A 15,938-nucleotide genomic window follows, 5' to 3' on the forward strand; every position below is an offset into this window, starting at 1 on the left:
TGGAGTCTCTATAGTTAAGGGGCTCTTTTGATTTCTTTTGCTAGCTCTGTTTTCTTGTTTAGTTTGCTTTGTTTTTATGAAGGGGAATTAAAAACAGAGTTTCTAACCTTCACTAGATTGTCTTTCCTCTCCATGAAGAAGTGTTACTCTCCATTTTTGGCCTTTGCCCCAGGGGAAGTTTGCACTAAGCCCTTAAGCCCTATCCAGTGGGAGGTCAGTCAGTTTTCAGACAATTCTCTGTGCATTAAATTTTGTCTCTCAAATTATGTAAACTAATAGCACACAAAACCACGCTTAGAAAGCCAGGTGGTGTGTTGTTTTGCTATTTCTGATAAAAACAACATCACAAGGGATTTTGTAACTATTTTTAAAGGGCTTACTGACATCATGCCTTCTAAAGTCTGGCTGCTCTTGTGCTCTCTGCCTAATGTTCATGTTACGTGGTTCTTAGAATATTTACTGGAAAAGTTTCATGGAATTGCATAGAAGCAGGATATGTAATGTTTTAAATAGTTGTAAGATGAGAGCTATCAGAACAGTCACTTCACAAATGCTGGAAAATTTTTGAGACAGAGCTGAACTGGCAAGCTATTTTCTCTTGTCATTTCAATAATGGAATTATCAAAGTGTCCTTTCAAAGGACCCCTTCAAATCCTGGGTGTGCGCAAACATCGCCACATCGCCAGTGCTCTGAGATACCATCATCTCACTGCTTGTCTGCCTGTCCTCCCAGGAGGCCTCCTGTCTTCTGACCCTTTATTTTGATCCAATTCCTTTGTGTTACTCAAAAGTATGTCTCTTAGTATGTGACGTGTGAGAGTTAGCAATTCCATCTGGCTAATACATAACATTTATTAAAAATGACAATATAATGCTGTGGATTTCATGGAAAATACAGCATTTCACCTACAAATGTGTGAGAGGCATAGCTTGGGCATGGAATCCCAGACACCTGTTCATCCCTTTTATTGACATGATTAAGAGTCTTGCTGTTAGTATTTGGATGTGTTTCATTTGAACCTGCCTGCACCTGTTCCCAGGGGCACACAATTGCCCAGGCTGTCACTCTCATGACAAGTCAGCCCTGTTTAAACTGCCAGCTAACAATTGCACTGCACACTTTGATGAATACACTGCCGAGTGGCCCATGAGTGATGGAGGAGAGCCGACTGAGAGAGGACCCTGCTCCAGGAATGATGTGCGCAGCTTCCTGCCATTTAAAAGGAATGGCAGCTTCTGATCTCTGCATTTGTGTTTGCAACCCCAAACACTAATTTACCAGCAGAAAATGCTTTGTCAAAGATGAATGCTCAAAGTCTGATGGGGAAAACACTGTGTGAGCAGAAATGCACCTTTCATGGGCAGTTTGGGTAATAATGCCTTGAGATGAAGGGAAAGGACAAGTAGTTCCTCATGAGAGAGAAGGGAGAGGCAGCAAACACAGACTAGAGATCAAGAGACAGATGGCATTGTTTCTCAGAGTACTCAAAGAGCCAGACTTGAAGCATTTATTTGTCTTATAATAGTTCATTTGTGTATTTTTCAGTCTGATAAAGTAGATGTCATAGACCTAAAATCTCAGAGTCACAAAACACTCAATTTACTTCACATTAAGAGTCTTACTATTTAGAGATATTATTTATTTAACTTAAATATATTTTTTGAGGATTTCATATATGTATACAGTGTATTTTGGTCACTTTGGCTTGACTATCTATGGACTTGAAGAGAAGCACATGACAAGGCCCCCTTCTGTGTTGACATTGTATTTGGCATGGCACCACGTTCTTGAGTTCTGCAGTGCCCACATCTTGGATAGGGGAGGGCTATGAGGAGATTATACACACCGTATAGACAGAATTTATGTTAGTTTTTGCATGACTAGTCATTATTTGTTTATTTTATTTTATATGTAAGAGTGTTTGCCTGAATGCATGTAAGTACATGATATACCTGCTTGGTACCCATGGAGGCTATAAAAAGGCTTTTTGTGCCTTGTAACTGGAGTTTTAGATAGGTGTAAACTGCTCTGTGTGTGCTGAGAACAAAACCCAAGCCTCTGCAAGCACAGGAAGCACTTTTAACTGCTGAGCCACCTCTCCAGCCCGTTAGTCAACTCTTGATAACATGGGTTCCTTAACCTGTTGTTGACTGCTCAGGCAGGAAGTCACAGATTCAAGAAAGATGGTTAAATCCACCAATGCTTAGTTTACATGAAATGTTTTCAAATGAGTTCTTTTGCTATGGTTTGGCCTTTTTGATGCATGATCTCACTATGTGGCTGAAGCTGGCCTTGAACTTGAGGTCCTTTTGTCTCAGCCTCCCACATGCTGGGAACAGAAACATGTGCCACCATATTAGGCTTCTCTATACTCCTGAACCCACATGATATGTGTAGTAATGATGTTACTCAGTAAACTTTTGAAGGAAGCTTGACTGACTAGATCATTATACAAACGCATAAAGATGTAGGCAGCACAGTGTGATATGATTTGTTCTGGTCTCAATACCAGATTCACTCGAGAGCTCAGCAAGCCAATCGGTGTAGAGTATAAAGGCGGCTGCGTTCTGGAGCTCTTTCTTTCTGCCATTGCTCTGTTGTCAGCAAAGATGTCCTTATAAGACAATGTACATATTTAACTCACTGGTGAACTGACATAGTTCAGTCAGTGATAATTACCTGTTGGAGGTCGTATGCCTGCTCTTACAACAAATGATGAGCTCATATGTCAGTTTAACTTATATTTCTACATTTTAAAACATCTATTCATTCTAGAATAGAGGTTCTCAACCTGTGGTTGTGAATCCCACAGGGGTAGACTATTGGATATCCTGCATATTGGATATTTACATTATGATTCACAACAGTGGCAAAGTTACAGTTACGAAGTAGGAAAAAGATAATTTTGTGGTTGGGGGTCACCACAACATGAGGAACTGTGTACTAAAGGGTAACAACATTAAGAAGGTTGAGTACTACTGCTTTAGAATGTTCACTGAGTATCAATTTCTTGTCATTAGATGTTGTATGTGAAGATTTTACCTGAACCCCAATACCTGGTATGAGATAGAAACAGTTCACAAACTCATGAATATAAACAGGAATCATTAGTGGTAGTATATAAGAACTCATGTGTCAGGCTAAATCTGAAGAAAGTAAGAGTGTCATTTGTGAAGTGAAGATTTTGTTTTGAATTCTTAAAACTTAGTTAAAAAAAAGATACTATTGGTGATACAGCGGGAAAGAGTCGTGGCTCCATGGGCTTGATATAAATCACTAACTAAAATTAACCACTTTAAGTTGTATAATTAAACCAGGGTATCTGAGATTCTAGCTTAACAACGACAGCAAAGAAACAGAACAAGGTAAAAACAAGGACTCCGAGGAACTAGCAAATGTTAAAGTATGCTACATGCTGAAGAGTGTGGGAATGATTAAAAAGGCAAGCTCACCCTTGTCACTGGCTTAAGACAGTGCAGGCGTTGATGGTGAGAAGAGTAGCCACACATGAAGAGAACTCTTCATGGTGATCGCTAGGAAAATGAACAAACACTTCAAATAAGCGGGAGAGTTATTATCTGTTCGGCAAAAGTGAGCAAATAATTAGTCATTGAAGAGCATGCCATCTGTGCAGAAGCAAAGGCCATGGCTTTCTTTTCGTTGTAGGCTATTTCCTGGCACATAGGAGCATCTCAGCATTAAGGGATGGGTTATTCCACGCAGGCAATCTATATTGTCAGTGGAAAGGAAAAAGGAGGAAGGGTGGGGATTGAATGACTATTAAGGGGAAGCAATCGTCCTGCTTGGGACAGGAAACAGTGGGGAACAGGCAGTTGGCTCTGGCAGAGCCACAGACACTAAGTACAGATTTTTTCCTGGACAAGGCGATCAGCAACAGGCTCTCTCAGCAACAGGCTCTCTCAGCAACAGGACCAGGACTTCATGGAACAAATGGAATCAGGCAAGAGGCTGTTGCTTTACTATGTGCCTGCAACAGTCTCTCCATTCTGATGACAAACAATTTCAAATATGTCCTCCAAGTTGCTTTATTTGGAAGCTTTTATATAAATATTGCCTTATTTCTAAGGGAAGAAATGTAATTCACTGTGGAAGTCCTAGTGCATGAACCTGGAGCATTTTCTCTAAGCCTTGTCTTATCCCAGGGTCTGTAGGGAAATAGAACAAGAAGGGAGAACGAGAGCAAACGACACCTGGAGATGAGGGAGGAATTTGAAAACGGAAATGTTTGTATTGGAGGTCAGATGCACTTGCTCCATGAGGCTGCTCATTTCCCCTTCTTTCCTGAACGTACTGAAAATTGAACCAGGATGAGCTGCCAGCCTTTTGAAATAAGATAATATACCTAACAGAAGCCACTACAAATGATGGAGGGGGTGGCCATTTATTATCCTGTAAACAATTTACAGAGCCCAAAGTGGGAATCATCCTGCTGATACCCAGACAGCCCGTGCAGTCCTGGGGTCTCTGAGCAAGCTGATGTCATGTCCCAGCTAATGGTGCATTGGGTAGGGACATCCATGGAACCACTAAGAAGAGTGAGCTGTTTCTCTTAAAATTTTTTGGGGAATAGAGAGTGAATGGCCCAAAAAAGGATTCTGTTGAAGCACAGGAGTCACCCGGCACTTGCCAAGGTGATGATGGGAACGGGTTCAGAGAGGCTACTGCTTAAAGAAACCTTTCCTCGCTGGTGCCTTGGTGCCCTAGGCTTCACTTGTGTCTTCTTGGAAGTGTTGGTATGTCTCTGTGGCTATACTTAGACAGAGAGGATGTGTCACAGAGAGCTGGCAGAGCCAGAGGGACAGGGGGAAGAGGAAGGAAAGGCTGGTATTTTTATTTATTTAGTTTTCATCTTTAGCTCCACATTAGCTGGCACAGTGACAAAGTCAGCTAAGTGAATGTGGAACACAGAGGAAATAAATCCGGAAAACTAGGGGGCACCGAGAGTCTCATCTGCTAGCGTATTCTGTACTAATGCTTGGTCCCTGATACCCCCAAAAGATAAAGTATTTTCTATAAAAATAATTTTAAGTTCAGAGCAATTGTTTTATGAAGCAAACACAAACTTATGTTTCTCTTGTTGGAAGCAATATAATAAGGGACTTTGACGTTGTGCCTCCTCCTTACATAGAGTCGGCATGGAGGTTTGTTCTTGGATGCTTTCACAGCCTTGGGGGCTCACGTGCAAGCCATCTGGGACTACTGCATGTTTCTAGTATATATCTGTGGCTCCAGCTGGGGGTGCGTCTGAGGCCTCTGTTTTTGCTCTGCGGTCTGCCTCGTGGTTTCTCAACCCTGTCTTCTTCTAGGGATTGCCTTAGGTTATTGGAATTTCTTCACCCTTGGGCATAAAATGCCTGGAGAAACCATGGAATTTATATCCCCCGAGGGTGGCCCATAGCCAATATCTGATTCAAAGTGAGAAAACGCAGCCCCCTCTTCATTTCATTATATCTTTCTAGGACAACTCCCAACTGAGTTGAGCTGATCCCGGAAGCAGCCCATTGACTGGCTGTCTCCCGTCCTTGCTTGGCTTCCTAACTCCCCTAAGACTTTCTCTTGGAGCTTGTTCAATGTGTCTTCTTCTCAGGCAGCTTCCTTTTGATATCTTGCTTTTAGGGACTCCAAAAAAGGTATTATCTACATACACATATATCCTAAGAGCATTTACTAATGTTCACCTAATTTGTAAGTACAAAGATGGTACCCAGTTGCCAGAGTGTTCTAGGGTGGTACACTTTACAGCAGATAAAAATAATTGACATTACTGCTGTGGCTAAACAGTAGAAATAAATATGTGCTTTCATAAAAGCAAAGTAGTATTCAAAATTTCTACTAACAAGATATTTATAGTCTTTCTAAAGGTTCTCCAAGAAAATCCAAACCTAGACTTGGTTTTTTGTTAAATGTGATCTATTAAAAACTTTCATCGTTCCTAAGCTGGGTTAGGGACACACACCTGCAATACCAGCAGTTGGGAGGTAGGGTCTGGAACACCTGGAATGTGAAGGCTGTGTGAGCTGCATAGTGAAACTCTGTCTCAAAATAACAAGACAAATAAAACAACAACAACAACAACAAAAGTAAAAGTAAAACCAAGCCAAACCAAAAAATCTTGGTAGTTTTTAGATCAGTTTTTCTTTATCATGACAATAATATAGAATGTACTGAGGGAACAATTTTCCCTAAGGTATATTTGTTAAAGATTTAATATTATTTTTTCCCAATATAGTTCCATATCAACTCATAAATTTAGGACATAACAAAGATGTTATCATTTTACTTTTGCAGATACTAAGACCCTTTCATCGATCTCATCCAGAAGTCACCCTTACTCCAGTGACAGTGAAGACGATTCTACGGAGCTGTGTGCAGATGCCCACTCTGGAAACAGTGCGGGGGGAAGTTCCACAAGTTCCTCTTCTCACGACCTACAGGAAAACGATGACCAAGGAAAATTCCACTTTCCAGCCGAGGAGTCCTTGGAAACTGAGATCGAAGAGCAAGAAATCACAAAAGTAGATGTGGATAACGGCCCTCCATCGACAGAGGTTAGATATATACATGTTACTGAGGAAGAACCAACAGAGGGAACCCAAGAGATTACAGAAGCCAAGATGTCTAGGCAGTCTGCTTCTCCAGAGGCAAAGGCTAAAAGTCAGCTCCAGGTAGGAGGCACAACTGTGGTAGAGGACAGAAAAGCAGGCCTCCCTGGGCTGGAAGAAGAGGGTAAGTACAGCCAATGAGATGACACTCTCACGTACCTGTGCATGGAAGCTGATCTGGTCATTGCGACTGACAGAGCTGGGCAATCAGTCTGGATGATTCTGGAAGGATTCTATATTTCCCTTTCTTCTTGTCACAGAATTTCACGTGTATTTTCAGCTTGCTGTTTTCCTTCTATTGCATTTAAAAAATGACTTGATCATTCTTACATAGCCTGTTTCCTATTTTCTGTAAATTCCTTCCTATGGTAATTCTATCTCAAAAATCAAATAAAACACCATACATGTGTGAAGTCAAAGATATGTCTGGCTTTTTAGAGGTCTGTGCTAACATTGCTGTTAATTCTGAGTCACGGCTACATTTGTATATGCACAGCTCATGTGGATGGTGCTTTGCATGTCTTATGCATGGTTGTATGTTGAATGTGAACTCACTGCATCATACCACTGCCATCTCATCTCTCCAGGGGAAGCAGCTATTTCTTAAGAAGATTGTGTTGCCAAGAACTGTACATCCAAGGGGCTGTCCCAGAATCGGGTCAGGTGGAGTGGCCCCAGAGTTTCTAGAGACTTCCATTGTCTTCCTGTCACTAAACAGATTTAGATGAAAATATTAAAATTCCCTAAGATGTTCCAGTCTTCACTCTGAACTATGCTCTGACACCAAGCTCTTTCATGATCACTGGGTTTCCAGGGTGTGTCCTGTTTGCTGAGAGAAGTTTAGGGTGTAGGACAATGTGTCCCCAGGACCACAGACACATGAAAGGTCTGAGGCTCCTGTCACCTTGGAGAAACAAGCAATGGACAGAGCTCAGTCTGTGGCTAGTGGACTGATTGTGCTTCGCTGACGGCTGCTTCTCACAGAGCACCCTGCACTCTGCCAGGCCTCCAGGCCCCACCACGCTCTCATCGGCCTCCCCGACAGTGCAGCAGGCATTCTGCTGGCCTCCAACTTAAATCTGTTTCACATTTTAATATCATGAAGTCCAACTATGTTTAAAAAACTTGGAGTGCTTTTAATCGCTATACATGTTAGATCTCTAAAAGCTATTTTTATACTAGTCAGGCCTATATCTAGGAATACAGGATATTGAACAAATGCCTATCTGTTGAACTGTTTATGTAACTTTGTAGTATGTCATGGTAGTATCGTCAAGACAAATGTAATGGAGCTCCTCCCAGAAAGTGTTAGACAGCTTGACAACTGGACTGATGTCACTAATTATGTTCAAAATTACAGAAGGGATGTGATGAGATGGAATTTCAAAATAAGACAAGTCCCATGTGGCTATGATCACTTTGATATGACTGCTAAATGTGACCTGAACTAGGATACTAACAGTAGACAAGCTAATGTGGAGGGAGAAAGCTCTCTAGGCCTCAACCCCAAAGAACTACAGAGAACTAAGGAATGCTGGGAGTTGGGGAAATAGTTTACCTCAGGGAGGAGCATACCAATTAACTGTCCAACACCAAATGGTCAGCCCTAAAGACATATACTAGTAACATTGTATGCACTGAGCACTGAGCAGGCTGTATTTATATATTTAGTTATATATATATATATATTATATATATAAAGTAGTATACATACACACCCTAATTAAAGAAAAAGAGGCCATAACTTTGAAGGAAAAGAAGGGAAATACAAGGGAGGTGCTTAGAGAGAGGAAAGGGAAGGAGGGAATGATGTAATTATATTATATTCTCAAAATTTATTTAAAAAAGAAAGCAAGCTTTCTTGAAGAATGTGCTTGATAAGGATTTTAAGGCTGGACACAAATTTGAAGGTAGGGACCCAAGACAAAGTGCTCCAGACAGTGGATCTAGTCCTCATATTCTGGGGGAGTAAAACAGATCAAGGGGATTTACATAACTTAGCAGTTACTAATGAAGGAGACTGACCTGGGCTGGCAACACAGCTGAGCAGGACAGTGCTTGCCTAGCACATGTGGAATCTGTATTTGAGCTCCGAAGAGGAGAAACAAACAGATGTAACACCGATTTTGTCATTATTTTAATTTCAGAAAACTAGGTACTTCTCTTCATTTTTAAAAATAGCATACAAAGTATTAGAATTCATGATGATATTTGCATATGCAATTTGTGTTTGTTGATGTTTTTTCTCCCCATCCTGGATCCTTTTCCCCTTTCTCCTTCCAAGCCCAGTAATGCCCATCCTGCCTGGGTGTCACGCGTCCTGTGACCGGCATCCTCACGCCTCCCTTTTCCCTTATATGTCCCCTCTGGGGTTTATGAACTATGTCCTCACCATACCTGTGTAATCTCGTAAGTTTATTAGTTTGCTCTACTACAATTCAAAACAAAGTATCACTAGACAGTTTTTAGGATAAAATTTGTTTTGCAAGTTCTTCCAGGGATAAATAATTCACACACATTTAGGAAAAACAAATGTCTGGGACTACAGGTAAGAGTTTGAGGCCAGCAGTCCTGAGCTGCCTCAGTGAATACGGCACAAGAGGTAACAGGACAGTCTCCTGTAAACAAGGCTCTCCAATCCTAGTGTGGCTCTCCTGCCTTGCTGGAGAAAGCCCAGGGCAGCTGCATTGGAGATGGAGTGTCTTGCCAGGTAGCAGGATCTGTATCCTCATGAAATCCAGAACCCCCTATAGCTAGAGTTTTCCTGCCTGGCCCACAGTCAGGACAAATCTCTGTCACCCGCCAGTCCCACAGCCGCTCAGACCCAACCAAGTAAACACAGAGACTTATATTACTTACAAACTGTATGGCCGTGGCAGGCTTCTTGCTAACTGTTCTTATATCTTAAATTAACCCATTTTTATAAATCTATACCTTGCCACGTGGCTCGTGGCTTACCGGCATCTTATATGCGGCTTGTCATGGTGGCAGCTGGCAGTGTCTCTGACTCAGCCTTCCACTTCCCAGAATTCTTCTCCTCCTTGTCCTGCCTATACTTCCTTCTGCCTGACTACTGTCCAATCAGTATTTTATTTATTGACCAATCAGAGCAACACATTTGCCATACAGAACATCCCACAGTAACCACCCTGGAAACTGTTCCCATTCTTTGACCCATAATACAGTCATATATTGTAAATATCAGGAAGTTCATAGAGACACTGTATTTCTTAAGATGAGCAGTAGGCCATCTTATACTTAGAGATTGGTAGCATATCAATAAAATGTATACTTTTACCAATTCATTGTGTATATAAACAACACATGTATAAATCTTTTAAGCTGCTGCTGTGTGTAGTTACACAATACACTTCTGTATAAGTAATACATCTTCCTTTCAAGGACAGTATACATATTATATATATTACTACAACATAAGGAACATACTATATTTAATAAGTATTCTGTCTAACTTTAATGTTACTGCTATAATAAAGTATAACAGACTTAACACCTGAGACAATACACTTATTATCATTTCTTAAGACAAATCAGAAGCCTCATAGAGATAAGAATCAAGGTGTCTGGAGGCTGTCCCTGCTTCTGGAAGCATTGAGGAGAGTCAACCCTGCTCTTCTCCAGTTTGCCTTGCATTCACCTGCATCACTTTCTCACTGGTTTCATTTACAATCCTGATGCACCATCTCTAATCTGTCTTCCCTCAGACTTCTGCTCCCCCAGTCTCTTCAAACTCTTGCCTCCCTGCTCCTGTCTAACAAATGCACACGGGTGCACACACAGATGCCTCACGCCAAGGCTCCTTATCACGTGTGCAATGGTGTGTTTGCAATACAAGGTGGTACTCGTAGGAGATTTGAAGCATCAGGATATGGCATTTTAAGCAGGGGATACTATTCAGTGTCTAAACATTTCAAACAAATTAAGAAGTCATGAATCACTTGACAATGGGCAATGCAATAGGAAGCAACCAAAGTAGAGCTTACAGAAAATAAATTATCATCCTGTAATAATATGTATCAAAATCAATGAAAAAAAGGGAAAGTGATTTGAAATATTTGAAGCATAGATGTTTTTAGCTATATATATATATATATATATATAATTTTTTGGAAAGTAGGATTTCAATAAAATGGACTGTAATATGCTGATGAATAAAATAACAGAGATTGTGAACACATCAGTAGATTTCATCCCTCATATTTTAGAAATGATAAGTATATTTGTTTATTTTGTCAAATACATTGGGAAACATATTGTACTTGATACCTCTAATTTCACAGACACCTAAATAGTATTTTTATTAATATAGGTTTGATGCTAGAAGGCAAGGGATGAGACTTTTATCTTTCTTAAGCTTTAATACATAACTTTAATTGCTAATGTTTATGTTTTCATTAATATCTACATAAATACACATGGGACAACATCTATAAACTAGAGAAAAGTAGTGTAAAATTACTCATGCATTTATTACATGAAAAATCACTTTTACTGTTTGGTTAGTCTTTCAATTTTTAAACTGACATTTTACAGTTAATTGTAAATTTATAAAGCTTTTGTAAAGCATGATCTGCCTCATGCTTTAATATGACCCTACAAACACTCCTGTGTGGCCTTAAAGAGCATCCTTAATGTCCATGTATTCCATCCTGGGGTTTCCTCAGAAGCTAACCACTTCCCTACTGCTGGATGTTTATATTTTTCCATTTTTATCATGATACATTTTTTATTCTAATTATGATTAGCAGTACTTTAGTGTTTGATTACCTAACTTATTTCAAATTCAAAAATATTTCCTCAGGATATGTTATAAAAAATATAATTACTGTGTCAAAATTTACATATTTTGTGGGTGTTGATAGTCTTTTTTCTCACAAACAATTGGCTCAAAAGTTTAATATTACAGGGAAAAGGACAGGGTGCCAGTAAAAGCTTACACTGTCCAGCTTCCTATCTTCCTCATATATGTAGCCATGGCTAAACAATCATGATTCTAGACATTTTATGGAGATATATTTACAGATTCTGAACATAAAATAATGGAAGAGTAGTGTTTTCTGTTTGTTACAATTTAAAAGACATATAGAAGTAATTTCTGGTGTGTGTGTGTGGGGGGGGAGACACAGAGAGAGAGAGAGAGAGAGAGAGAGAGAGAGACAGAGACAGAGACAGACAGAGAGAGGAGAAGGCTGGGACTGAACCCAGGCCTTTGAACCTGCTAGTCAAGTGCTTCGCCAATGATGTGTATCTTTATTTTTACACGTAAAAATATAGAATGATATTACAATATTATACAAATATCATTCTATATTTTTATGTGTAAATTAAGAATAGTCCAAAAAAAACAAAAACAAAAAAAAAACAACAAAACAAAAACAAAAACAAACAAACAAAAAAAGAATAGTCAGCTTGTATAATTTAAACTTAAGTAAGGGTATATAACTAAAGTAAAATGTTATTTGTTGTTATGTGCACAGGGTAAAGCAGGTCTGAATGACAGCAGACAAATCTGAGCTGAGCTGAGGTCTAATTACAAAGTCTGAGTGAATGTGGACTTATTCAGTTGTCTGTTTCAGTAGATTCCTTCTGCTGCTGTATGTGGAAGTAGTCAGTTGTCTGTTCTAGTAGATTCCTTCTGCCACAGTGCATTTGACATATGCTTTGTATCAAACACTGTTCGTTGTGTGAATATAACAAAGTCCTTGACTATACGAAGTTTGTGATCAGGGAGGGAATACATTTAATAAATGGATAATAAGCATGGTGGGTTACCTGGCATGAGAATAAGGAGGCAGAAGGATTGTTTAGGGGGTGCCTTTGGAGGGCTGGCTTCGCTGCTGATGGTCCATTTGAGCAGAGACATGAGGAAAGGACAGAGGTCAGCCACTCTGTCACCTGCAAGAGATCTAAGGGACAGCGAGGAGCCACAGCCCTGTGCTGGGGAGGAGCTGCTATCAGAGTCTGGGAAGGAGGCTAGTAGAATGGAGTAGGGTGGAGTGGAGGGCAGAGAGGAATGAGGAGGGAAAGGGGGACAGGGAGAGGGGAGGGGAGGGGAGGGGAGGCCGGTTTACAGACCACTGTGAAGTCCTTACTCTGCCATGGGAAGTATCTCCTTTGGAAGTGTCAGCGTGGACAGATGACATGATCTGGAAGTTTGAGAAAGATGACTTCCGCCACTTTAGGGAGGATAGAATCTGTCCTTGAACAGCCGTGGTCCCGAGCTTGTACCTGATTCTAGCTTGTGTGGGCCATGCTTCAATGTCACAGGTAGCACCTGGCCATCTTCACTGTGGAGGCAGACGAGGTTAGCTGTGAGTCTGTCACGGTGAGTTGTGGAGAAGAGAATTGATAGTCTGCAAAGAATAATCAAAGCACAGAGATACTCTCCAAGGTGACTGTGGGCTTAGAATGAACTTGAATATGTCTTTACTCTGTTTTCATGGATTGGAATTTCAGACACAACCATTGGCATATTTGCCTCTGCGCCGGGGCAGCTCGGCGTTCTTAGTATGTTAAGATGGGAACAGCTCATTTGTTTCCGCTCTAGCAGAGGAGAAGGGATGGACTGGCTGTCTTTGAGAAAACAGACGGAGAATGTAAAGATGGTGTGGCCTACAAGCTGAGGCACTCGCATTTTGAGATCTGAAATTGTGGAAGAGAGAAGTAATCGTGAGAACTACAGTCAGCGTGAGACGGACAGACTGACACTTAGGGTTTGTGGCTTCAACAGTGTTATCAGTTTGTGTATTAGGCATCTAACTTCGCACTGACCAAATTCCTCCTCAGACCCTGTTGGCTACAAAATACTTGCCACTTCACAAAAGAAAACAAACAAAATCCCTCAAACCCCCACACTGCACAGTAAGTGGAAGCTCTTGAGTGAATCCCTGTTCACTTTCTGTTTCTCTATAGGTTTTTCTTTTTATCTGAGCTGGGTGTTAATGAATGCAGAAAAATTTATTTTTAAAAAAATTACAAAAGTAAACATGGCCTCCTGGATTTGTGTGTAGTTGGCAAAATTACATCCCTTATTGCATCGTCATTCTAAATATCTTTCTTAGAATCTAAGTTTATGATAAGGAGTCTAATGGAAACTCCTAACTTACTCATTTAAACCATATGGACAGACGGTGCTTTGAAATGATTGAAACTGTTTTTATTTATTAAGTATTTATGACTCAGGCATCCATATGTGTTCTGTTTGTATTCTACTTACGAGAGCCTGAGTTTTGACATCTCATGGTCTGGTTTATTTCCACCAGTGTTCGGCTTTTTGCAGCGTGCCTCTATTTTCTCCACTGGCTTCATGGCAGGTGCTAAGATTCGAAGAGGAGGCTAATCAGAAAAACTCTGGAAACACCAGTGCAATTGGCAATATGAGCTTTGGTGCTCTGTGTTTCCTCCCTTGGTCTTGTCTGAAGTCAGAAATACCATAAAGGATCACACTTGGAAGGTTTTAATTTTTCTCTTGAGTCATGGGCATCTTCACAATCCAGCTGTCACATAAGCCCAGAATTTGTTACATGCGTGTGAGAGGGGAAAAAAAGCTCCCTGGAGTTGATGTCCCATGAGAGAGGAAGGAACTCAGCAGAAACATGAGAAGAACCGATTCTCTAAGAACATCAACTCTCAGTGGTGTTAGAGCTGTGGGGAAATCAGAACCCTTCACAACGGCCCTGGAAGAGCAAGCGTCTGAGCGAGGTTGGAGCCTCTAGAGCAGGACGCCAGCACATGGGGCCAGAGCCTTGTCTCGTCTTCCTTTCCATGTGGCTCTTGGGTCCCTGATTTAGAATTTATAGCTACTTATCTCAACGCATCTGAGAAGGAGGCAGTTATGCAGTTGCTATGGGAAGTTAAGGGCATTCAGGAAGCTCCCACACTCTTAAATGAAAACACACAAATAACACTCATTTTTGTATAAATAAAACTGTCATTCTTTCCCAGTAGATAATGATGTAAAAGACATCAATATGATTTAGAAGGCTGGCTCACTGAGTGCTCACATGCCCTTTCCCTAGGAGCACAGAATACGAGTTTTGGAGTCTGGATTCTATGATAACAGTGATACGAAGTTAGTAATCATTTGGACAGTATAATATGCTCTCATAATGGATGAGAAACTTAAAGGAAGTTCTCAAACAGTTCTTGTATCAAAGAAAAATTCATTCCTTAATTATTGATCATGGTATTAGAACAAGAAAATGCTATTTTAAAGATGATATATTTCAAACTATATCCTCATATAATGATTCCACTCAAGCAATAGTGAAAAATTGCTAAGTAATACATAACAGATATACAAAAAAAAACTATAACACTACTTCCAGGAGTGTGTGAGAATGGAAAATACAGTGTGTCTTGACTGAATAAAAATTTGGGATAAGTAAGAAATCACTCTAAGGAAGTAAAAATTAAATAAAGGGTGCTGGAAAACTTACCAGGTTACATTCTCAATTTTATGTAGTGTGCCTCTAAATCATGGAGATGATAATTTGGAACTCAAAAAAGTTATAGGAGCTAGTACCAAGTAATTAGAAATTCTTTAGAGTATTAGCAACAGCAATGAATCAGTAATCACTCTAGCAAAGGAAACTGGAGAAAGCTTTGCCTTGTATGTTTAACAGTTGATATTTTTAACAAGGAAACAGTTCTTTAAAAAAAAAAATCTAAAAAACCAATAGGACAAACCCAGTCACCATGTAGCAGGAAATTCACAATTCATTAAACAATGGTTGTAACTCCTTACTACATAAATTATACATTAGTCATATAAATTTTGCATATGTGGTGTGGGGGGGGGCGGTGCTGGGGATCTAGCCCTGGTTCTGGAACATGCTAGGCATGTATTCTATCACTGAACTACATTCTCAGCCTGAATCTTTATTTGAAGCTTCTATATCAGTTATTCTCAAAGTTATTCTGTGGGTTGTGACCCCTTGGTGTTAAATGATCCTTTCAAAGGGGTAGAGTATTGGTGAAATTATTAAGGCCACTCCACTTTGTCAAAAGGGAGGTTTATTTTGTGGGGTAACTTACAAGTGAAGGGATAGGTAACAGGGTCTGGGAAAGGTGTAGCACAGTCCAGCGGTGTTCTCTGGAGAACTCTCCTCGGTCTACCTTCAGCATCCTGAGTCCAGGAACCAAGAGAGCTGGCCCATCAGGATCTCAGGTCTTCAGGGTCCTCTCTTGGCCCCACCTTGTAGGCGTGACAGTTACCGAAGCCTCAGTGGGGGTTGGAACTTCCAGATCAAAGCTGGAATGGCTACCCACTACATCTGAGTATCAGACATCAT

The 15,938-nt window shown here is 40.4% G+C and overlaps 1 protein-coding gene across 6 annotated transcripts in view; it reads left to right on the forward strand.

Moving 5' to 3' along the window:
* Erich3 (glutamate rich 3) overlaps positions 1–15,938 on the forward strand; it is a 110,984-nt gene that overhangs the window by 80,470 nt on the left and 14,576 nt on the right. For all 6 annotated transcript variants that reach the window (XM_042280185.2, XM_042280184.2, XM_076575280.1 and 3 more), the window contains one exon: positions 6,311–6,748. In XM_042280185.2, the coding sequence (XP_042136119.1) occupies positions 6,311–6,748 (438 nt within the window). The remainder of the gene's footprint in view (positions 1–6,310; positions 6,749–15,938) is intronic.

The sequence above is a fragment of the Peromyscus maniculatus genome, chromosome 6 (genome assembly GCF_049852395.1).
Source record: "Peromyscus maniculatus bairdii isolate BWxNUB_F1_BW_parent chromosome 6, HU_Pman_BW_mat_3.1, whole genome shotgun sequence".
In the NCBI taxonomy this organism is placed as follows: domain Eukaryota; kingdom Metazoa; phylum Chordata; class Mammalia; order Rodentia; family Cricetidae; genus Peromyscus; species Peromyscus maniculatus.